Source organism: Simochromis diagramma, unplaced genomic scaffold, assembly GCF_900408965.1.
Source record: "Simochromis diagramma unplaced genomic scaffold, fSimDia1.1 OVJJ01000669.1, whole genome shotgun sequence".
In the NCBI taxonomy this organism is placed as follows: domain Eukaryota; kingdom Metazoa; phylum Chordata; class Actinopteri; order Cichliformes; family Cichlidae; genus Simochromis; species Simochromis diagramma.
Window position 1 is genome coordinate 2,659,338 of NW_024387458.1, and position 24,315 is coordinate 2,683,652.

Consider the following 24,315-nt stretch of genomic DNA (forward strand, 5'->3'; position numbering starts at 1 on the left):
TGCAAACAACATGATTGTAAATATGTAATTTGTTCATAGCTAAACATTTAACATTTGTGATCTTTTTTTTACTTAAAAATTAATACAACTAAAAAACACAATAAAAAAATGAATTTAACTATTATTTTACAGTATTTATAATATTATAATTTATTTTGTTTCTTTATTATTTATTTAATATATAATATTATTTTTTACAATACTTATTTTCCTAGTAATATGATATATTTAAAACATATATTTATCTTTTAATATTTGCCTTTGACATGTACGTTTATGTGGTGTAACTGTTTACTGCTGCTGCTGCAAGGCCTGTAGTTACTATGGTGACGGAGACTAAAGGTGTCCGTGCCGATGCCTGCTCAAAAACCAGCGGAGACGGCAACAAATCTTTTAACAAAAGGATTCAGGAGAGTGGATTCCCTGTTGGAATCTGCATCCCGCTCTTATATAATACATCCACGGATGTAGAAGCAGGACAGAAAATGAAGCCAGCGCTTCTTTAACTGTGAGCGGAGGTGATCGGTCCTGCGCAGGCCTGGTTCATCTCAAATGAGCCTCCAGTTTATTTTAAAGAACAGAACAAATGCGGACACTATGAACGAAGAGGAATATTGTCAGCAGCACGACACTGAAAGTGTTCGTTTTAAAGACAACCCGGACAGTAAACCGCTGGGAGTCCATCAGCAGCTGGATGTAAAGCAGACAGATGGTAAGGATCATCACAGATTTAATGTGGAGTGTTTCTACTGGTGAAAAGGCGGACGTTAGGGCTTAGTAAAGAAGAAGATTCACATAAAAAGCTTCTGTAAAGCGGAATATGTTCACAAATACCAAAAACAGTTTTTCACTTTATTTTTCCTTTTTTTTAAACGCTGTAAAAGACGGAACTGAACGGCAACAGTACAGAGCAGCACCCGGACGGTTTACAGTGGGTACACAACAGGGTTATTTTGTAGTTCAGCCTCAGTGCAAGCCAAAGTTTGGGATATGTTTTTACTTAATTAAAAGCTCAAAGAGACTCTAACATAGTGGATGCCTGACTGCAAACTGTCAGTGTGCCTTTAATATGTTATAAGGCATGTAATACAAATATAAGAATTTCACAAGTATGAACTTATGTACTTGTTCTACTGAGATTATACTGCCTTTAATTGTTTAAGTGTGCCCCTGTATGACACGATAGATTATGAATGTTTACATCAAAAACCTGCAGTCTCTTATTTATGTTCCATTTATAGTTTAACCTCCATACAACAGGACATTTTCTGTGGAGCAAAGGTGAAGACATCAGAACTTAGTATCACTGATGTGTCAGGTGTATGACTGTGAGGACTTTGAATCTGTAAATATGTTTTGTTAGTCTTCACATTTCGTGATTGATCAATATTTCTAGAAATAAATCAGGCCTGGTGTTTATATTGTAGGCAAGAATGTTTTTAGACTAACTGCAGCTCTTTAATCTCGGACTAAATTCAGTCTGCTTCTAAGCGTCCATAAAGGCTCTACTAAAGGTGGCTTCATATCTTAAATATTTGTGTGCAGCATAAATATACTTCTGAACAAATAAGAGACTGTTATTTTTTTTATTTGCAAAAGACGTCTTTAACCAAAACCATGTTCTTCTAAAAAAAAAAAAAAAACATAACAAAAGGTTAAAGCAGAAATATATTGGAAGTGCTGTAGAGACAAAAAAACTGGCAGAGAGAGAGAAGGCTGGAGTGGATGGATTACTCAAGAGTGAACACTGAGAACAAAATCCAGTTTTTATTTCCTGTTTTCTGCTGACTGTTTTTTTTTTTTTTTTTTTTTTCAATTTTAGGTGGTGTGACCTAAAAGTTGTGCCACTGCACTTTTAGGACCCTGGTGGTTTCACAGTATATTGTAGTACTAGTATTATAATTCAAATTATTTCTTCTTGCATGGGCCTTTATTTAGAAATTAATCCACACCAAAACAGACATTGGTAATCACCTGAAAACAAGCCAAAGTCTGTAAAACATCAGCAGCTCACACACTGCAGGGCATTCATCCATCCACCGGGGCATTGCAGACATTCTTCTTCCTAGCCACACTTTCCAATTCCTCATGTGGGATCCTAATGATCTTTAATAGATTGTTAACTGCTGAGAGTCTCTGCTCTCTTTTTTTCATTCTCCACCCCTCTTTACTATTCTTGGATGTAGCTCATTTGAATCTGCAATTATTAGTGCTAAAAATGTCTGCACCTCACCAGCCTTTGTGGGATTTTTGCCATGCTTAAAAAGTTATTAATGGATTATGATTATCATTTCATTGCATTTTTTTCTGCATCATATGATTTGACCAATGTATGAGGTTGATACAGATCACCTCTCAGTGTGCTTCTCAGTGCTTCAAGTGAGCAGTTATTCTTTTTATTACTGATAAACCAGTTAAACTCTCTTTTTTCTGTTTGCTTGTGTAGTGAAATCAGAAGTGTCATAGCATGCGTGGAATTGCCTAGCACTAAGTAAGCAATTCTTCTTCTGTATAGCTATAATAACAATTTTTTCTTATTCTTTTCCAGATGGATTGTAAAATTAGAAAACAGCCACATTCTTTTGTGGTTCTGGTAGTAGTGTCAAATCAGATATCAGTCATGTACCGTCACAGTCACACATGAGCTTCCTGTGTGACTTGGTTATTAACTTTATAACTATAACTACGTTTTTTTAGTTATTAATTTCATTCCATTTACTTTGTTATCACTACCATTTTTACCAATTTTACTTTAATTACCACTAGTATAGATAGATAGATAGATAGATCTTTATTGTCACTGTTACCAGAACAATGAAACACAGTTTGGCATCTCTCCCTTTGCAGCTGTAGTTTTTTGCTCATAATGCTCATGTCTGTGTTATTTTTCCATGCAGATATCTCACAACTGTTGGCAATTAAAGAGGTTCCCCCTGAATGGAGCCCCACCTCAGATCCGCAAGACCCAGAGGTCATCCAAATAAAAGAGGAGCAGGAGGAGCTCTGGACCAGTCAGGTGGGAGAGCAGCTAAATGGGGTGCAGGTGGCGGATATCTCCAGGTTTCCAGGCCATACTGTCAGTGTGAAACATGAAGACAGTGACGAGAAATCCGAGTATTCACAAACTTCTCAAAGAAAAACTAAATGCAACAGAGAAGCAGAGGCTTTAAATGCCCCCCCAACTAAAGGAATAAAAATGGAAACTGATGGTGATGACTGTGGAGGACCGGAATCAGCTAGAAGTCCAGATCAAGATATTTATGTACATCCAAATGGTGATGAAAAGGCTTCCAGCTTATCTGAGACTGAAGTCAGTATTAAGGATGATGATGATGACTATTATTGGCAGGAGCCTTTATCAGACTCTGGACCTGACACTGAAGACAGTGACAGTGACTGGAAGGAAACCAGGACACCTGAATTAGGTGTAGATAGTGACAAAGGACAAGACAGTTCTAAAGTATCTGAATGTAATAAAACTTTTCTTTGCAAACAGTCACTTCAGGGAGAGAGGGGAAGAATGTCTTCCTCTGGTTTGGCTAAAAAGGAATGCTTTACAGTATCACAAAATGATGATTCATCAGTGGCAGTACGCGCCGGAGAGAAACCATTTGGCTGTGACGTTTGTGGACAAAGGTTCAACCAAAAAACACATCTAAACACTCACATGAGAATTCACACGGGAGAGAAACCCTTCTGTTGTGATTTTTGTGGACAGCGCTTTAACCAGAAAACACATCTTAAGATCCACATGAGAATTCACACGGGAGAGAAACCTTTTGGTTGTGATAATTGTGGCAAAAGATTTAGACACCAATGCACTCTCAAAATACACATGGCAGCTCACACTGGGGAGAAACCATTTACCTGTGACGACTGTGGTAAAAGATTCAGTCATCAGAAAATTCTGAAGGCGCACATGACAATTCACACAGGAGAGAAACCATTTCACTGTGATGAATGCGGTAAAAGTTTTAGCCAACAGGGAATTCTGAAGGCGCATATGACAGTGCACACAGGAGAGAAACCATTTGGTTGCAGTAGATGTGATAAAAAGTTTAGGCTACATAGTGATCTCACAGCGCATATGAGAGTCCACACAGGAGAGAAACCATTTGGTTGTGATAAGTGTGGTAAAAGATTTAGCCAAAAGGGATGTCTGCAGAGACACCTTAGACTCCACACAGGAGAAAAGCCGTTTAGTTGTGATGACTGCGGAAAACAATTTAAGCGAAAGACACACCTTAAAGCACACATGACAGTTCACACAGGAGAGAAACCATTTGGCTGTAATGTCTGCGGCGTAACATTTTCACGACAGGGAACCCTGAAGAGACACATGAGGGTCCACACACGATAGAAACTGTAAAGTAACAGGGTTTTGTCCAAAATATTTGTAAAGTGTGTTGGTGCAGATCAGAGCAGTGGATTTCCTTCATGGCGCCGTGATAACTGAGAGTGTAGGTTGATACCTCTCAGACAGGTCTACTGTATTCCACTGTCTCTCTTCTGAAGCTTAAACAAAAATGCATAAGGGAGAAATATCCTAGAGAATGACGAGGTAAATGTTGATGCTGACAAAATGTTAACATCCATGGAAAGAAGTAAATTCTCCCCAGTCACGTGTGATGGTAGAGTGAAACAACTTTTACAAGTTAAGAATGCATTGCTCAAAAAGTTAAAGAAATACTTTTTAATCAGAGTATAGAATCAAGTCAGTTAAGCCACTGGGATATTAACCCGGTCAGTCAAGTAGCAGAGGGGGTTATTAGTCAGTGTTAATGAAATTAACAACAGGTGCACCAGGAGGGCGATGATGAGACAACCCCCAAAACAGGAATGACTTTTTTCCCTCCTTTTATCTAATTTTTTTTCTCACTATTTTGGGATTTGGTAAGGGTCAGTGTCACTACACTTAGCAGATGATTCCTGGACCCTACAGAGGTTACATAGGTAGTCCAACTCCTCCAAGATGGCACATCAATTAGGGCTGCACGATTTTGCATAAAATGAGAATCACGATTTTTTGGCTTAGAATTGAGATCACGATTCTCTCACGATTTTCTTTTCCAGTATAAATATTTATTGCACTTATTAACTCCACATCAACTTCGTAACAGTTGAGACTGAACATAAAAACAATAAATAAACATAAAAACAACAAATGTCTCACGTTTTGTTGTTGCCGTAAAATGTTGTACTGCTTGAAATTCTGTCTCCACTGTTGCTCGACACTGCGTGTATAGAGCAGGTAGTGCAACAATAGAAAAATAGTTGCGGGACGGCACTGTGTAGCGTTTGTCTAGGGTGTTGATCATTTTCCTAAATCCCTCGTTTTGCACAGTGTTGATGGGAGCCATATCTTTGGTCAGGTGATAAGTGATAGCCTCCGTAATTTCTTTGTGCCTGCGGGAGTTCGACGGGTATAGGGAAGCGCTGTATAAGGTTCCCGTTATTGATGTTTGGGTGGTTGACCGGGACGGATTTTCTCCTGTCATCAATACTTGCCATTGTCATAAGGTTTGAGATTCCAGGAAGTCCTTAAACCATCAGCAGGACTGGTTTCTGCTCCTTTGTGCAAGGAGGGACAGGATGAGCACTGCCAGAGCTACAAAATGATCTTCAGCAGGACACTGGTATGAATGTCTCTAAACAAACCATCAGAAACAGACTTCATCAGGGTGGCCTGAAGTCCTCTTGGGCCCTATGCTCACCGTGGTGCCTGGTTGGCAGTTGCCATCAAATACCAGAATTGGCAGGTCCACACTGGTGCCCTGGTGCCCTTGGCAAAATGGACCAGTCTGTAGCATCTTTTTTTCACTTTAATTTTTGAGGTGTCTTTGAATTAAGCCCCTTAAGATAATTTTCATTTCCTCAAACAATGAGGCAACCTTTCATTCCTATCTCATTACTCCAGTCCATATCAGTATTAGATAGCCATTATGATTTTTTCCCATTGACATCTTCATAGTAGTCAATTCATGTTTTTGAGCAGTCCATTTAGTAACACAAATAAGATTAATACTGGGTTCAGCCCCTTGTCACATTTGATTTGATAAGTGGTTAAGAAAAAGGATGGATGTACTGTCTGTGAAGGTTCTCAGTCATCTAGGTCATCATATTCTAAAGACCTTGGAAAGAAAAGCGTCTCGACTTCTTTAAGTTGCGAGAAGCTTCTTCAGTTCTAAGGTCAAAGGTATTTGACCTTAGAACTGAAGAAGCTTCTCAGATGAGAGGTGAAACGTCTTCAAGCAACTTAAAGAAGTCCAGAGGCTTTTTTTCTCAAGCTCCTTAAACGATACACGGACTACATATTTAGTTAATATATAGATCAAATATAATAATAATACTATTACTTTTAATAACAGGAAAGCACATAAGAATAGGCTGGATGGAGAACAAATAACAGCAGGAAAGTGTAGCTCGACTGCTAAAAATAAAGTGTTATATCGAGAAAAAGTGTACTTTCAGTGTTGATCAAAACGTATAATACTCCTTCCTTTAGCCTTATACACATTTTGTTATTTACCAGTATTATGATTTTTATTATTGCTCCCAGATTTATTTTTTACTATGCAATGTAACCACTCATGATGGCTCTAAAGGTGAATTTGCCTGATAAATATTTTGTATAAGACAACTGTGTTTCTAATTTCCTTTGACTTGATGGACTGAAGCTGATGTAGACTTGAGGTCCACAAATAAAATGTCTTAACATTTGATAACTTGTCTTTGTACTGTTTTCATGTAATCCCAGGTTCTTAAGCAAATATTGCAATACTGTACATTTCACTGACAAATACAGAGAGTGACCTCATTCAGGTTAAAAAAAGAAACATAAATCACACTAAAACTGTGAATAAAATAAAACACCATTCTTTGAACAGACTCATGTTTTATGTGTATTATTTGCATAAGCTAAGGCGAATATTATGTCAAACAATGTAAGAACAGTTAAATCAACATGAGGAAAGAAATGTTATCACTATCCAAGTGTCTGCTCAACGGTAATCAGTGCCGCTCAGCCTGGCAGTGATTAGAAAAATGAATTTAATTTAATCAGATTACTTGTGGTATAAACGTTTTTTCTCCTACTTATCACACCCATGCCATTTACAGCAGATGACTCCTGTAGCTGTCGCACTGGAATGTGTTTATAAGGTGATTGTAATTTTCAAATTTGGATGTTTAAGCTGGTTCCTATGTTGTGTTGTCTCCACCTACTGGTGGATCTGAGTATGGCGCTTTGTGGTGCGCATGCATGGTTTTTCGCAGTGTTTGCTGGTGAAGAGAAGTAAAATACTGGTTAAACATCAGTTGGAGCATGGCCCTTTATTCTACTCCAAACAAGAAACAAGAATAACCTTCAGGAGCAGTTATAACTCCCCTTCCCTGAGCCAGGCTGTATCAGAGGGCTCTTCCTGTTCAAACTAAGTTCTTCCTCCCCACTGTCACCAAATGAGCTGTGCCCAGGACAAAGCATCTGCCATTACAAAGCATTACATTATCTTTCCTTCTGAAATACCCACATAGTAAGGCCTCAAGAAGAGAGCCCACTACGTTAGCTTCTTAATGGGGTTCTACATTGAGTTTAGGCCACACAGTCTCAGGTTGCTGTTAAATTGTCAAATTAAATAAAGTAAAGAAAGTTTAGTGTGAATGGTTGTCAGGACATCAGTGTGTATGCAATGTCGAGCATCCTAAATCGAAGCAGCAGCACCCAACCAATACCTGGAAGAGATAGAAGCGCATCGCAGTGGTCCCTCTCGCGGTTCACCTTTCGCAGAATCGCTGTTTTTGCTGATTTTTTTGGTGCAATTTTGCATGCTCTTTTTTAAAAAAACCAGCGTATTGTTTTCTGCGCCCTGATTGGCTGTAGACCATTGTCAATCAATCTCGTGCTATGTCTCCAGTCCAGTACAGAATGCGTTCAGCTTGTCAAATTTACATACATCTTCGATCGCTAGCAGTGTGGCTCTGTGCTGTAGTGTATGTTTGTAAGTTTTCTCCCCAACAAACATAACAATGTCGACAAAACGTTTTGCACCGTCAAAGGCAGATGATGATGCCAAACATCGCATAAAAAGGTGGACTTCTGGACATGCTAAAGGAAGGTAGAAGTTACCGTATTTTCCGGATTATAAGGCACATTAAGCGAAACAAAACAGTCACATAAGTCAAACTTTACCCGAATCATTCTTCTTGCTTCCTCCACTACTGTACCATTGATTCATTAATGCTGAATGGTCTCAAAAATAAAGCTGACTACTTTATGGATTTCACCTATCGCGGGTTATTTTTAGAACGCAACTCCCGCGATAAACGAGGGACCACTGTACAAACTAATTATTCTTTTTACTCACAGTGTCACCAAAGAATTAGTTATCCAGTGCTGTACTAAAGCACAAGAAGGATAATCGAGTATACTACAAGACACTTAAAGTGTACTTGAATACCCCCAAGTACTTTTAATGTTTTACTCTAACCAAGTGAACCAAAAATAGCCGACATTACAAAAATATCAATTGAAATTACATTAGCCGTCATTTTCTTTCAATAAATACACTAATAACCTCTAAAACTTAAAGTATATTCACTACATAATAACAATAGTAGGCTGACCAATAAAGTGAAATATAAAGTGGATGTTGGGGTTCTGGCTTCTTGTTAACTGGGTCACTGTTTTTTATTGACATTCTTCCTTTTATGTTAGCATCATGTTAATGTTTTCCCAGAGTTTCCTGTCAGTAACCTCAGATCTGTTAGTTTTCTCTTCCCCTCTCTCCACTTCTTTGTTTGTAACTGCCAGCACAATCCTCATCTTTTCACCCTGTGTCCACTCTGTGTAAATAGTGTCGCTTCACAGCATTTTATCTGTATGCCGGGCTTTATATAAAAAGGGTCTGTTTTTGTCTTTCTGCTGGATTTCGGATTCTCAGGATGGCTTTTTGTGATTTAAAGTGCATTTAGTCCTGTTACCAGTAAATTTATAGCAGTCGATTCAAATATTTTCAAGTCCACATCTCAGTCCTGCATGTGCAGAATTATTACTTGTATCTGCACTACCATAAATATAAACTGATACATGTGAATACAGGTAATACAGTAATACTTAAACGTGCTTTAGTGTAGTGTAACCACAAAAGAATCTGAATAGAAAAAATAACACACTGTTTTTTATTTTCCTCTTTTTATGCTTTATTTTTATCCCTCGTCCTGTAGAGAGGACAACGCTCCACTACACATCTCTTCAGATCTGTACTGAAACATCCATCCCACTCATCCCTCCACCATCTTTTTCGCTACTACAGTGCATCCACCAGCTTTACATCAAAGCTTGTCAGCATTGTCTTGATTAGATTAATGTTTTGAAAGACACAAGTTTGGGGTATGGGCCAAAAAGATGACAGTGATAGAGAGGACTGTAGAGTTGAAATAAAATAAACATAAGACCGAATGATGGACAGTGAGGAAAAATGTACAACCTACTCTACATGAGACTAAAAATAATGAGCTTAAAAACACAAATACACAAACACACACACAGGGCACAGTAGTGTTGTGTGCAAGTTTTAGAAATAAACAAGTATTAAATATGCAATACATAGATTCATATACACTGATGTATATGGGAGATATACAAATAGGGATAATGTTAACAGAACAAAAGTGTGGAAAATGATGGAGACAAGCACACTCCTGGTAGTCGAAAGGAAGAAACTGGTTTCCTCAACATTTACAATCTGCTAAGGTGAGACTAAAGCGGTTTATTTCTTAGTTTGTGTTGTGAAAATAAGGTGAGAGGTTGTTCTTCACATGTGTCAACTAACAGAAGACTTCCAGATACCATGAGGGTGAAGATTTGTGTAATCCTGGTGAAGATGGGTGCAGTTAAAGGTCAAAACAGAGGGAAAAGAGGGATATCTGATTAACGCTTATCCCATCGAAATGTTACGCTCAGCAATAGCAACTGGTGTCTGCTCTCTACAGAATTCAGGTTTAGAATTTTATAGGTTCGGCATCGATGGAAAAAGCCTCTGAGATGGCGAGAGAGGCGCCGAAGCACATGAAATGGGAACCCACCCACTTCACGGGTCTGTCACTTAAACTCAAATTGAGGCTGCCTTGCTTGCATAAGTTTCGTTTTGTTTTTTGTCCGCGAGGACAAGAGGACAGAAGAAAAAGGAAGGAGAGAGACAGAGATAGTGAAAGATAGGAGGAGAGCGGCCGGGCGACGGTGCAGGTCTACTGCGAGAAGTGGTGAGAATTTAAAACGAACAGATCCTAAACATAAGCAGATGTGTGTGAGCTGCAGAATCACAGAAAGAATCCAGAGTTAGAAAAGAGAAAGAGTTTTTTTTGTGTGGCTTTTTTTCTCTTTTTCCATTTTTTTGTGTTGGTTACAGTTCATAATGGTTCAGTAGTTCCACATAAAGATAGGAGATGGATCCTGAGGCAGATGGTTTGAAGTGCATGAAGGTGGTCTGTAATCCTCAGGGGATTGCAGGGAGATGTGGGAAGGCTCAGATGATACCATACTGGGCCAGCTCATGCAGCTCCAGGTGATTGAAGGCCTCCCATGGGCAAATGACAGTGATGTCTGCAAAAAGACAGCACAGATGTGAACTTGTTTAGGTCCCTGCAGAGCACTGAAGCCAATGGTTTCAACCGTAGCATACACTTACCTGTGCCTAAGCCCTCCATCCCAGGGATATCATCTCCAAATCTGCAAAGAAGAGCATTGCAATAATTACAAATCACTTGATTTGATTTATTTGGTTTTTAACAAGACCCCGAAGAAGAAAAGTATTCACAGCATACCCCTGGATTCCCTTCTTTGGAGGCTTGCTCTTGAACTGACGAGTCTGCCTCTGCTTGAACTTGGGGGGTCCCTTGCGTGGGGTGGCGGGGCCTCCGCTGACACGGGTGGCCGACTTGATCTCAGCTTTGGGTGGCTCAAGATTCATTTTGAGCAGTTATGTATGAGGATGTGCGTGCAGGCTGTTAGCGTTAGACACCTCTCTGAAGTCTTGGTGGTGAAGTCTTTATTTTTGGAAACAAAGGAAAAAAAGCAATTAAAAGCACAGAAATAAAGAGAAACTCTCACTAGGTTATTATCTGCAAATCCTTTTAGTGTCAAGCAGCGAATGATCTGAAACTCTCTAACCATGTCTCAGATAGCAGGCGGCTCCTGTCACCTCTGTTTGACATTACCATCAATAATCCTATTACTGATCTGATGAGCACCTGCCAGGACTTACACTCTCATATTTCCCAGCACCTGAATGTGGTGGACCACATTGCAGCTTGTCCTGCTGGGATGACCCAATTACCCATAATCCCTGGCTCAAGTTAATAAGTGCGCTCTCCTTCTCTGTTTCGAGCTGATTGTGAACTTGTAATCTTGTTAAAGCAAGGACACCACTGCAGAAACGCTGAGCTGTGCACTGAAGGTCTAAACGATTAAATCCGCTCACCATGTCCCAATGACACAGACAAGCCTGAACAGGTCTTAACCATTAATGTGGTTATACCAAGGTTATTACAGCTAACGCACGATGCTAACTAAAAACAAACAAACAAACAAACAAACGTCCTGAGTTTTAGTTTTTGCCAGTTTGGTCAAAGTTGCCATCACAGCCTGTCTGAGGAGGCTTTAATGGAAATGTTTGTGTTTCAACTGTAATTTCTATTCTGAATTTTGCCCGGAGAAACACCCTGTGTTAAACAATAAAACTGGCAAAACAAACTAAGAAAAACTAAACCAAAGAAAAAGTAAATATTTTTAGACAATAAAAAAAAAAAATTAAGATATAGAAAGTAAATTAAAGAAAGAAAGCAAAGAAAAGAGTATGTGTGGGTTAAATATACTCACATATACACACTCAGAGATCTGCTTTTGTTGAGCCACAGTTTTAAAATGAAACTTTTTTGACAGCTTTAAACAGGCCAAACCGGAGTGAACGTGCTTGTTGTGAGATCATTTTAAAATATTTTTTCTGTCCAGGTTGCTGATAAATGTATCTGTCAGATAAATAAATGAAGCAAGAACTTGTACATGAAACAACAAGTTGTTATATCCAGGTTTGGAGTAAGTTTGCACTGTAGGTAGTTTTTAGATGCACTATAAAAATAACTGATAACTGAGTGTTAAACAGCGTCGGTTTATAGATTGCAGAATTGTTGATTAACAGAGGTCAGAAACATCTGCGCTAATTTACTCTGTCATGTTTAATCACATTACAAACGACACCATAAATCGCTGTTTACTTTTATTTCTGGAGCTCTAAACTCTTTTATCTGGATTATTTTCTCCTAATAAAGGAAAAAATGTTAACACCCATGTTCTTCACTGAGACACACAGAGCTGCAGAAGAGCAACAAAGTTTCTCACCGACGGTGTCTGAATATCAGCACTGACCGGTGATGATGGTCTACTCACCGGCTGCTTGGGTGAAGAACAGCCAGACGAGTGGGTGTGAGCGCAGCGCCGATCCGTCTAGCAGATGAGTGGACTTCTATGCTAGGCTTGCTGTGAGGGCCAGTCGGGGCTTGTGGTCCCTCTTATAGCCGACACAGATTACAGAGGCACCGCCTCCCTTCTTGACTGTCAACAGTTCACATGTTTGAGGTTTAGGTTAAACTGTAATGTGTACATAGGTGCAAACGTGCACATTGTGAACAGTGGTGGAGCATAACTGTGTACATTTACATTCAACTTCCAACATTTCAGTGAGAAATTTCACTGTGAAATTATACAATTGTTGATATTATTATTGTCTTACAGATGTTTTCTCATATTTTGTAACCATACATTGAATTTGAGTATTTTACAGAAACTACACTACAGAAATATTTTTAAAAAGATAACATACTGGGAAAAATTATCAGTTTTTTATTGATTTTATTGACATTTTGCACTTTTTCAATGCACTATATTTATCTGCAGCTGCGGTTTCTAAAGCTGATATTCTTGTACACAACATAAACGAACTAAAATTATTGATGACCTCTGATCTACACTCGCCAAGTTCTTTTTCACAATATGTGTAAATCAGCCCTGTGCCATCCCTGGGACATAAATACTGATGCTTTCAGAAAGACATGCATAAGACCGCCTGTTGTAAAAAACATCGCTGTTAGCGTTTTAATGCTTTCCTTTAAGGATCATGTTAGAAAAATGAAGATAATACAGAAATGTAGTTCCTTTAGTTTCCATTTGCAAATTTAAAGCAGAAGTAAACATGTTTACAGCCTGCTACAAAGCTTTGGCCTCTATGAATAGTTTCTCTCTTTTTGTAACTCACCTGGTTGATTTTGTTAAGCCTTAAACTCATACATGAGGCCACGTTGATTAACACATTCGGTGGTAGCAGTCAGCTTTGGCCTTTCTCTTTCTGAGCATTTCTGTGGTAGTTATCTAATAAATAATATGTTTTGAAGTTCGTCCTTCAGTTTTGGTCAGTGATTTTCTAGTATTTTATTAGCCTGTTACTTAGGAACAGTGCACTGCACCTGTATATTTTAAGACAGCAGGCAAATGTAGCTGACAACTTAGCATGTCCCTCTATAGTAACACCTGGTTCCCAAAACCCTGTGATGCTATTAAAGCTGCCGATGGGACACGTTACTGTGGCTACGTCCATGATTTAAACCCAGGCCACAGTCTCCTCCTGCACCTCCTAAACTGAATGCTTTCGTTGCTTAAACCTGATCAAGTAATGAGTGAAAACCAGCTGCTTTCCCTTTTCCACCAGAGCCGAACAGCGTGCAACGATGAATGCTGTTTGGGATTTTGGATTAGGTTAAATAAGAAAAGTGTCCCTTATATAGCTGGAGAAAAATAGCAGTTAATAGGACAGAATATCAGCAAATTGATCAAATTAGGAAAATTGTTGCAGTCCCGATGCAGGACTCAGGTAATAACAGCATTTTTGCTTTTAGTTTGCCATTTAGTGAGCCACCTCACTAAATGGCTTAAAATGATAAAGGCATTTGCATCATTAGAGTAAATTACTTAATTTTCTTATCTTGTAAATTAATATTAGGATTTTTAAAAACTAGTTTCAACTTAAATGTATTATTTGCATAGTTTATTAGTTGAAATTATTTTTAGAGCAGCGTTTGTCTAACAGCCTCACAGTTTTGTTTAATGAGCCAATTAAACACATTTCATCTGTAAATAAATGGTTGATGCTGAGCTCTAAGCATCAGTAGGATCTGAGGATTTCTTCCAGAATCGCTTTGGAAATGATAGATTATGGAGGAAAGATGCTCTGTGATAAATGCAGTTTGCCATATAAACATTATCTTTATGTATTTTATAGTATTTGTAATGAAGTTTTCCAGAAATGTCTTTAGAAATCCTCTAGGTAATGCTAATTAAATGAGTGATTTGAGTCAGTAGGATGCAGGATGAGATCACACAGCTTACAATATGTTCAAACAGATTATAGATGAAGCTGGAAGCTTCCTGAAAGCCCCACAGTCCCACTCCATCTTTGTTATGCAATCTCTCCATCTGCTTAAGGTGAAACCCTCCAATCCTCCAACCCACAGAAATATTTTACATTGTCAGTGTAACACCCTGCAGTGGGAGTACTCTCCATTAAACAGGGGACTAGGCCAACATCAGCAGCTCCTATCTACATGCTAGAGACACACTGAACATGTGGAGACATCCCAAACAGCAGCTCGGTTTTCTTTTAAATAATTGAACTGGAACCATCCATCACAAAGCACTGTTAGAGAAATTCTTCACTCATTTGACCTTCAGCTTTAAACAAAACCTGCAAAACATTGCATGTAAGTTTAAGGGAAAATTTAATAAACAATAAGAAAAACACAAAAGAAAAAATAAGAGCAGGTAAACAGGACAAATAACAAACTACAAGAGAGAGAAGACAAATGTTAATACGTGGAGTCAGGGTATATACATGTATATCTGGAGTGAAAAGGGGCAAATTGAGAAGAAACAGATTCAGAAGTACATCATGGGAAATCCCAGAGCAGCCTAAGCTAAAGGATGGTTCAGGGTCAAATGGTCCAGCCCTAGAAGTTTTATCAAAAAGAAAGTTTGAACCCTAATCTTAAAAGTAAAGAGGGTGTCTGACTGAACCCAAACTGGGAGCTGGTTCCAAAGAAGTGGAGCCTGAAAGCTGAAAGCTCTGCCTCCTGTTCTACTTTTAAAAACACCTGGAGCCACAAGTAATCCTGCACTCTGAGAGGGAAGTGCTCTGTTGGGATAAAAGGGCTATACGATTTTTAAGATGTGATGGGATCAGATGTTGCATGTGAGGAGAAGGATTTTACTTCAACTCTAGATTTAAAGACACTAATGTGGAAGAAGTACTGGCCACGTTCTCTAGACCCTGTTCTGTCTCAAACTCCTTGATTCATATCTTTTTGTGGCTTTAAAGAAAAAACAAATCTAAATGTAAAAATTAATGAAAGAAGAATCACAATGACTCAGATAATCCTTCCTCTTTGTTTCAATATTAGCTTGATTTTAGGATCCTTTAAGAAAAGTGATTGTTGATGGAGTTCGGCGGGGCCCTGTTCTTGGCACATTTCTTTCTTTTCTTTGTAGACGACACAGTTTTATACATTTAAAGCAATGTTCCCTCTAATTTTTCACGTGTCTGAGCGAACACACAAACTCCCTGAGCGTCCCTTGGACCACTGTGAGCAACAGCAGACGTGTGCACTGTTTGTGTAGCATGTTAACACTACTGGAAGTAAAAATAACTTGAACTCCAATTTTGAAAACACAACTTTCTTTCTTTCTTTCTTAATAAAGCTCTGACTTGTATTATAATACTCTCTCCCAGACCACAGAGAGTCTCTAACTCTCTGTCTGGAAAATACAGTATATAATGACCAATGTTGGGCAATTAATTATATAGTTACTTCTTCAAAAAAGTAACTGAGTTTTGCAAAGCCAAGGCGTTTTTTAAATAAACATTTCAAACTATTTACAGAACAATCAGCTGTTCTGCATCAAATCTGATGCCACACAAATTATTTGTGCCGCTCCAAACAATAATTTGTGTCCACTATGAGATGAAGGAGAACAACAGCCTGATACCTGCAGGCCTGACAGCAGCAGATGTATCACTGCTGTAACACCTGTAACACTCAGCAGTCGCCTCATTGTTCTGACACACACAATAAAACTACTGACTACACTACACACTAACTACACACTATTTGCGCTAAACGTTGCAAATCTCTCACATCTCCATCACTCCTAAAACTTCCCCCTTCCTAAACAACTAAATGCCATGTTGCCATATCAATTTTTGATTGGTCGACGTGGTACATTTTTCCACCAATAGAAAAGCAGGCTGGGGGGGGGTGTTTTTGCTCACAGGCGGAGAGGTTTTCCTTATTAAACGCCACCGTTTCTTCCTGCAGTAAATATAAATAACGATAGTGCTCAGGAAGAAAACCAAACATTGCAGATATTTTTATCATAACTCTGGTTTTATGTGGCCGATCAACACAATTTAAAAACTGGTATAAAGTCCACACTTTTTCCATCAGTTGTTCCGTCTGTCCTGCTCACATCTCCAGTGGTTGTCCACGTTGTCATTAACGTGGCTTCACTCCACATCAGCCGCTTTGCTCGCTAAAACACCGATGTCGGCACATAAGGACGCTGTCATAGCCTGGCAACCACGTTGATTATATATGAATGTGAATCGCATCATTGGCTGGACTATGGGATAAGGTGGCATCGTTCTAATCCCATACGGGAGCAGCCAGTCACTCACTGACTAACACTGCAAAACAGAATTGTTAAAGTTTTAATTTTAATTTCAATTCAGGTCAGATTTTTTTGTGCGCAGCGCAGATTTTCTGTGCGCAGAGACCGTGCCAGCAATGAGCAATTGCGCGCGCGCGCAGCTTAGAGGGAACATTGATTTGAAGTCATCTGCAGTTAACATTTAATTCTTTCAAGTTATCAGTTTTATGACTGACAAGTTTAACTAGAATGTTTTCCACCCACACCCGTGAATCCGACTACGTTTGGTGCCTAAATGATTCTCGATGAGTTCTTGAGCTACAGGCAGTCTGCGTTTATTAAACTACAGAAAGGTCCAATTTTATGCCAGTTTGAAAGAAACTGAAACAAGAAAACTGTTTAGCGCTAACTCGTGACTTCTCGCAGCTTACTGTTCACAGAACGTTCCCCACTGCGATGATGCAAAGTGGCATGTTGCAGCCTTGGCATCAGCCAATAATCTGTCTTGAACGTTTTCCATCACGTCAGAGTCATTGCTCTACATATGATCAGTGAAACGTCTCATTCTTAATCCGCTGCATAACCTAGATCAAAGCATAACTCTGCACGCTGTATGGCTGGCTGCAGCACTGAACCTCGAGTAATCAGGACTTATAGTGCATCACTATTACTGGACTAATGCTGACTCAGTCAGATCAGGGTCACCTCAGATACTGGTCCAGAGGGACTGGGAGAAGGCTAACTAAAGACGTCATCAAGGTGGCAGGACCGAACGTGATCGGCTTCTTCTCTGACACAACCAGTCATTATTACCTGAGAAGAGATCTAAATCTCATTAACATCATGAGAACAATGCAGTGTTTTACATACTTACTGTAAATATCAATTAAGAACAAAGTTTAATTTCCTGAAGCCACAAAGATTTTGTGTTTATTAAATATTCGGACTATAATCACATCAGAATATAAACAACACTTGGAGCTGGTTGGATAAAAATATATGATGATGAAATAAACAAGTTCGTCATACATATCATTTTTGCAGTACAGCAGACAGTTTTGTGCATATGTAGCTCCTCCTAGTGGCTACAGGGGCTATTAAAGTTTTTCAGGCTTGAACTTGCACGTGTGCTTGTGTGCACCAATTCTCGGCATAAAAATAAAGCACTCTGAATCTGACAGTAAATAAAAAATATTTATTTAACAAGCATTGGATTAAAACTAATTTCTAATATGATTTAAATAAAGTCAAATCCAGAGAGGCAAAGTGTTGTTCGGATGCTTCAAATGTGCAAATGCTGCAAAGACACAATGCAAACCAATCAAACGCCAAACAGCACGTGACAACAATTCAGACATCCCTGAAGTTTAAAACATTGCTCCTCTTGTCAGCTCGTGATGCTGTGCACATTATAACTATTACTTGCAAACATCCACTAGAAAGGGACAAAAACTCATCACACCTTCAAAAAGCTGCAGTTCCAGACCCTGAAAGCTCGAGCTATTTATTTCTTCACTGGACTAGTTTGTTTTATGCTTATTCACAGTAACGATGGTCTTTCATGTAGAGAATCGTTGGACTGTGTTATGATGCACTGTTATGCTTTATAAGCAGACCACTGGCTGGACTGCAGTCTGTGCACAACTTTAACTGTTGGAAACTAAAGTTGTGGCAGCTTTTTATCTGAGTGAGGCCTCAATAATCAGACCTCACTGAATTCTCCAAATACTAAGGAAATGTGCTTTAATACTTCATCACCTCCTTTAACAGAAGACACACTTTATTAAAAGAAATAATACCTTCCAACAACTCATATGACCCACATAAGAAAATCTTGCGCTGAGTGTGAGTAGACAGCAGAGAGAATAACATTTCCTATTACAAATATTTGGTAATAAAGTGTTATTTTCACTGGATTGTCTTTGGTCAGCCTGCACGACCAGCAAAGAAATCTAAGAGGACCTGTTTGTAGTCCAGGTTCATGATTCTGTAGTTTTGCAACAGAACGCCCCCATCAGTAACATCTGCCCTGGTGTTGCTAAGCAGCACCGTCAGGCGGAGACACAGAACACGACCATTTTTAGAAAATATTAGACCACAACTGAACTGGACCAACAAACAAGGCTCTAACAGAAAAAGAACATTTCACACTGTGACTTTCATGAACTACTTCCTTAAGAAAAAAACAAACATGTCAAGATCTAAAAGGGTCCGACTGGCATCTGTTCTCTGCACACTGTGGAGCCTCAGAGGAAGCTGTAACCTTAGATAACTTAAAAACACTCGAAGTTTGGAGAAAGACTTCCTGACCCAACTCTTTTACAATGAGTTGCTTTCATTTTCAAATGAAGTAGTTTGATAATCCTAATAAGCTTCTGCAAATGTAAGTGTTTGTGTTTTTTCTTTCATGGTTGAGATTTCTTGACATCCTGACAGATCTGCACTGTCTAAATGAAATAAAGGCCAAAGCAGGTCTGAACAGATTCCAGTAAAAATCAAAGAGTATTTTTATCCTGAATATTTATGATTTCCAGCAACCTGCCAGATGGCGACTCCTCCCCCCCCCGCTTTTTAGAAGCAAATATTAGATAAGTGCAACATAACAATGACCACCAAAGACCCAAAGTCTTATCTGTTAACGTCTGCCAGCTTTCTAAAATGAGACATATACTGTGGGCCCCACAGGATGAAGGAGGGGTGAAAATGTGGAGGTACACTGTGTGCTGTAAAATCTCAGCCTGCGAAGGGTTTCTGGCAGCACTGCGGTCACTGCCACTGGCTGCGACGGTCACGTCTTTTTTAAGAGTCTGATCTCCATCTTCAGGTAAGTTTTAAGGTTCTCATCGAGGACGTTCTCTTCAATAGCAGCGAGCGCCCGCTCGCTTCCATCGTTGTAGTACTCCAGCAGCTGCTCTGCGTGTTCGATCCACACGCAGTTGTGACAGCCACTCATGCAGCAGTGCGTGGGAGGCGGCGGGGAACCCTGGGCGGGGGTCCAAGTGGAGATGGAGTCACGCTTTCGCTCTGTGTCGGCGGGCTCAGAACAGTCCGTCAGAACAGGAGGAGCAGCAGGCGAATCTGGTCCTGCAGGGAGGTGCTGAACAATCCCGCTGTGAAGATGACTCGTCCATAACTGCTGAGGACAGTGAGAGGACCAGTGAAAATCATGTGAAACATGGTGAGGACACATCAATCTGTCTTTACATTTTAGTCTCTTAAATACTAATGATAATAATAATAATACTATAAATATTAAATATTAATAATCTCTTCATATTTCAGGTGTGTGTATGTAAAGATACTTAAATTAGAAATAGGGTTATAAAAGCCCCATCGTCCATTTTCTATAAGACACTGTAAAGATTTTAGTGAAACTGTGCATGGTGGTGGATTCAGTAAGTTAAAATCAAGCTATTCTGTGTACATGTACAGTAAGTACACTTTCATATATGAGTATAATTACTGAAGAAAGGAAAAAAAGCCTGACGATGCAAGCAGGACCAAACATTTGTTCCCGGGGCTCTGTAACTTCTTGATCCTAGTATGGTCTCAATAATAATGCAATAATAATAATAATAATAATAATAATAATAATAAGGATGATGATAATAATAGTAGACTGAATTCTCAAGGCTCTCCATTTCCTATCTGCTCTTTACAGGGTTCAAAGGTTTGATCCTGGTCTGTAAATCCCTCCAGCCTCTCTGAAATCCTCTCTCCAGCCTCCCTCCAGTTTGTGTCGCTTATCTCGGTTCGGCAGTCTAAGGAGAGCTCCCTTTCTCAAGTAACGTCCTTCAGCTCTCCTGGGAGGGACACCGGGGCTTTCCCAACCCAAACGAGTGACCGTGTAAAGTTACTCCAGTGTTAAAAACACAACGGACATCATCAGCTGTTAAACGAACCGTTAGCTTAGCCACCAACCTTTCGTAATGACGCCGACGACCTCGCGGCTTTAACACCCGCACACAGCATCGCAGAGTCGGGCAGGACGGGCGGTTATGCGTCTGTGTGGTTCATTTTCTAGAGTGAATGTTTAATTAAGCTGTTCCTTCCTGGAGTTTAAAACTTCCACCATGTTAGCTGCTGTGACAGCTAAAGCTGCATAGCTTCCCATTTTTCAACTCTGACCTTTTGAGGCTGGTTGTAAACAAAAGCGGTGATTGGCCAATATAAAGCATATCACCCAATTAAATGGGGGCTTTGTAAAATTTAAACCAATTGAAAGCATTGATTAGGCTTTTGGGCGGGACATAAAAATATTTCCCTCATCTGGCCAGCAGGTGTCAGTATTCTACAATACAAACAAAGCAGAAACGGCAGTAAAGCCAGACAAATATTAAAGACACACATTAAAAGTCAAAAATAATATTTGTCTTCACTAGACGGGATGATTACTATTAATACTACAGTATTCGTTTTATAGTTATAGTGTTTGATCACTTACCGTACTAGAAATGCCATATTTGCCTTGAGAGTGTTGATGGAGAAGTATAAAGAAGGTCAGGAGCTTCACTGCATTTTGGTGAATCAGAGAAAGCCGTGGTACAGCAACTCAAGAGTGGCAGAAAAGTATGTGAGGGTGGGGCAGGACATATAGGGGGACAGTGGTAAGATGTGTGGTAGGAATGACAGATGGGTTCAAGGTGGGGGTGAGATTACATCAGGGATTGGCTATGAGTCTCTTCTTGTTTGCATTGGTGACAGGTTGAGAAATGACATCAGGCAGGAATTTCCGTGGACTGTGATACTTGTAGATGACACTGTGATCTATAGTGAGAGAAGGGACCAGGTGGAAGAGAGCCTGGAGAGGTGGAGGTATACTTTGAAAAGAGAAGCCAGAATACATATGTGTGAATGAGAAGGAGACAGGTGGAAGTGGATGAGTGAACAGTGTGCAAGAGAGGTGAAGAAGACAGTACAGGCAGGATGGACTGATTGAGTTATGACAGAACAATAGCAACAAAAGTGAAAGTGAAGGTTTACAAGATAGTAGCGAGGCTTGCTATGGTGTACGGTTTGTGGCACTCACCAAACAACAGCTGGGGGCAGCAGAGCTGAAGATGACCAGAATGGATAAGATTAGACATGGATACATCAAAGGGACAGGTCAGGTTGAGCAGTTTGGAAACAAAGCTAGAGAGGCGAGGCTGAGATGGTCGACATCAGCAGAGGAGGGATAGTGGATACACATAGCGTTTCCTTTTTGGATGAATAAAGTTCTTATCTTGGTGAAATTCTGAATGCTGCAGAACATAATTATTTTTAATATATATATTTATCCTTAGTGGTGGAACATTATTATGGACATGCACTGAAATAAAACTAGTAAAAGTTACTGTCTTCAACAGCTACAGTGGTGAAATCATGCACGCACATTAATGTCACATATATTAAAATAATCAGTCACAGAGGAGCTTGTTTCTGCGATGAGTACTTCAGGTATACTTACCTTTATTTAAAAAACAAATCAGCTGTTTCTGACAGTAAGAAGAGATTAGATGGTTTAGAAGTAGTCACTGTAACACTGGTTCATCTTTACTGGCTTTTACTGCCGTGCACCACTTTTACATACAAAGGTAAACACACTGAACCAACTGACCAGAAAGCATGTGGCCAATCAGGCCAGACAGCTTCTATTCAGCCGCGACATTTTGATGAGGGTTACGTGTTCTTTTCAATGCATTGTGCACTTTACCCACGCACAGTTATCTCTTTCCTTCTATGGATTAAGAGTGGGCCCATTTAAACAAACAAAGGAGGGGGAGATTTTCCATTTAACTTCACTTCTCCGTTTGGCCTTGTGTTTTAGTGGAGTTTAAGATCAAGGATCAGGAGGTTGAGATCCTCAGGCTAAAAACAGAAATTTGATTAAGAAGAAACTCCTAAAAATAAGAAGTGTGTAACTGGAAACTGGAGTCTAAAAATTTTTGCCTCAGTTGCTCCTGAGACAGACAAAATGATCTCAGTAGCTGGCCGTCTGTTAACTGCTAGGCTATACTGGAAGACATAAAACAAATGCAGTATCCAAAATTTCTCCAGGGGATTCATGTGTAGATAAAAAGATTTTCATTTATGTTTAAATGGATAAACATGAGATTTTTCTTGATGTAAAACCCTTTTTGGGACCGTGTAGTGGGACCGCTAGTCCTCTGAAATGTATCCTTACATTTTGCATTAAGTCACAGCTGTTGGTGATTTGTCTGGTATTTGATTCAGACTGATTGTACATTTTTCATTCTGAATGAAGTGGAGATGATACACACTGATTTGTTTTTAACAAAATGCTTTAAGAATAAAGTCAAATGATCCTTTTACTTGAAGACAGGAGCAGGGTGTCTCGGTTGTCTTAAGAGCTTGAAAAAAGAGAACACCTGGACTCGGTGGTCCTGAGGGGTCGCTGACCTACTGCTGATCATATGACTCAGCACATGAGCCAAGGTGTAAAAAAGGGATGGGTTATTTTCATCACAAGGGGTTAAGGGTGAAACCACCGTGGGACTTTACCACACCCTATCATGTGACCTATTGGCTCATCTGGGGCAAGGTGACCCTCAGGACAACCTTCAAAGGGGACAACCCTCACTAGGGGACTACCTGGGACTCTCCACCTTTTGTTTTGAATTGAACTGTGGATGAGAGGCAAAACATCTTTACAAGCTCAACGAAGTCCAGTTGCTTTCTTTTCTCAAGCTCTTAAGACTTCCATTACCTGGATGACTGAGAATCTACACAGACTAAGCACCTCGGTTGCTTTCCAGGGCGATATTTTGAAATCTCTGTTTGTCAAACACTTCATTCAGCTCTCTTACAGCCTTTGTGCTGTGCTCTGCCCTTTTGTGTCACACCTTTGTAGCATTAGCTCATTTGTCATTCCAGTATTTATTCCACCTGAGCAGCACTCTGCAAATATCAAGCTTTTAAACGGTTTTTGTTCTTCTGTAAGATTTTCCTGTTTGTTGCTCATTTTTAGTTCCTGTTAGATTTTCTCATGCGTGGAAGTAACCCGTTTATGGACACTGCCCTTCGCCTGCCTCTTGTTTGGATTATCGGCCTTACTGACTGACTTTTTTTGTTACTGTACTAAAAGGCTCAAATGCTTTCTCCACAAAGTATTTTCAGTGACCCAGATTTAGGTGAATTATGGCTCAGTGGCCTGAAAGAGCTTTACAGCCACAGTAAAGCAGATTTGGTCGGTGAAACGTCTCCACACGTGAAGACAAACCTTCTGATGTCGTTGTTCTCTGCATGGCCGTGGTTTAACTGTTTGACCAGTTCCCTGATGCATGGAGGACATGTCTGTGTGTGTGTGTAGTGTGAGTCTGAGGTCCCCACAGACTTCAGTGTTTGCAGTCCACATCCATGGTAACGTGTGTGGAAACACAGCAGCTGCTCAGCCTGGCATGAGATACCAGGTGTGTGGTGGGGCATGTTATCTCAGCAGAAGTCCCCTCTGTGACTTATCCTGAGGAGAGGCGCTCCCCTCAGCTGCCGTCATGCTGCATGAAAACTCAAACATTCATTCGGCCACATTAAGGGCTGCCAATGTTAATTTAAAAGAAGAGCAAACA

The 24,315-nt window shown here is 39.7% G+C and overlaps 3 protein-coding genes across 4 annotated transcripts; 1 reads left to right on the top strand and 2 right to left on the bottom strand.

The window, feature by feature from the left end:
- The first annotated feature begins 337 nt into the window (after positions 1-337).
- On the top strand, positions 338-5,018 carry LOC120723128 (gastrula zinc finger protein XlCGF57.1-like). The gene is made up of 2 exons (XM_040014476.1): positions 338-712; positions 2,898-5,018. The coding sequence occupies exons 1-2, from the start codon at positions 553-555 to the stop codon at positions 4,358-4,360; spliced, it is 1,623 nt and encodes a 540-aa protein (XP_039870410.1). The 5' UTR covers positions 338-552; the 3' UTR covers positions 4,361-5,018.
- Positions 5,019-9,194: 4,176 nt separating this feature from the next.
- pde6gb (phosphodiesterase 6G, cGMP-specific, rod, gamma, paralog b) lies at positions 9,195-12,564 on the bottom strand. Its single transcript, XM_040014437.1, has 4 exons — positions 12,443-12,564; positions 10,822-11,043; positions 10,686-10,726; positions 9,195-10,600 (listed from the first exon to the last, which is right to left on the bottom strand). Exons 2-4 carry the CDS (start codon positions 10,965-10,967, stop codon positions 10,524-10,526), a joined length of 264 nt encoding a protein of 87 aa, XP_039870371.1. The 5' UTR covers positions 10,968-11,043; positions 12,443-12,564; the 3' UTR covers positions 9,195-10,523.
- A 5,358-nt stretch (positions 12,565-17,922) lies between these two features.
- Positions 17,923-21,008, bottom strand: oxld1 (oxidoreductase-like domain containing 1). Of its 2 annotated transcripts, none has more exons than XM_040014397.1 (2): positions 20,669-21,008; positions 17,923-19,883 (listed from the first exon to the last, which is right to left on the bottom strand). In XM_040014397.1, exons 1-2 carry the CDS (start codon positions 20,717-20,719, stop codon positions 19,536-19,538), a joined length of 399 nt encoding a protein of 132 aa, XP_039870331.1. In that variant the 5' UTR covers positions 20,720-21,008; the 3' UTR covers positions 17,923-19,535. The 2 variants fall into 2 exon arrangements, with proteins under 2 accessions (XP_039870331.1, XP_039870332.1); XM_040014398.1 differs by having other exon boundaries at positions 17,923-19,880; positions 20,669-20,912.
- Between the last annotated feature and the right edge of the window lie 3,307 nt (positions 21,009-24,315).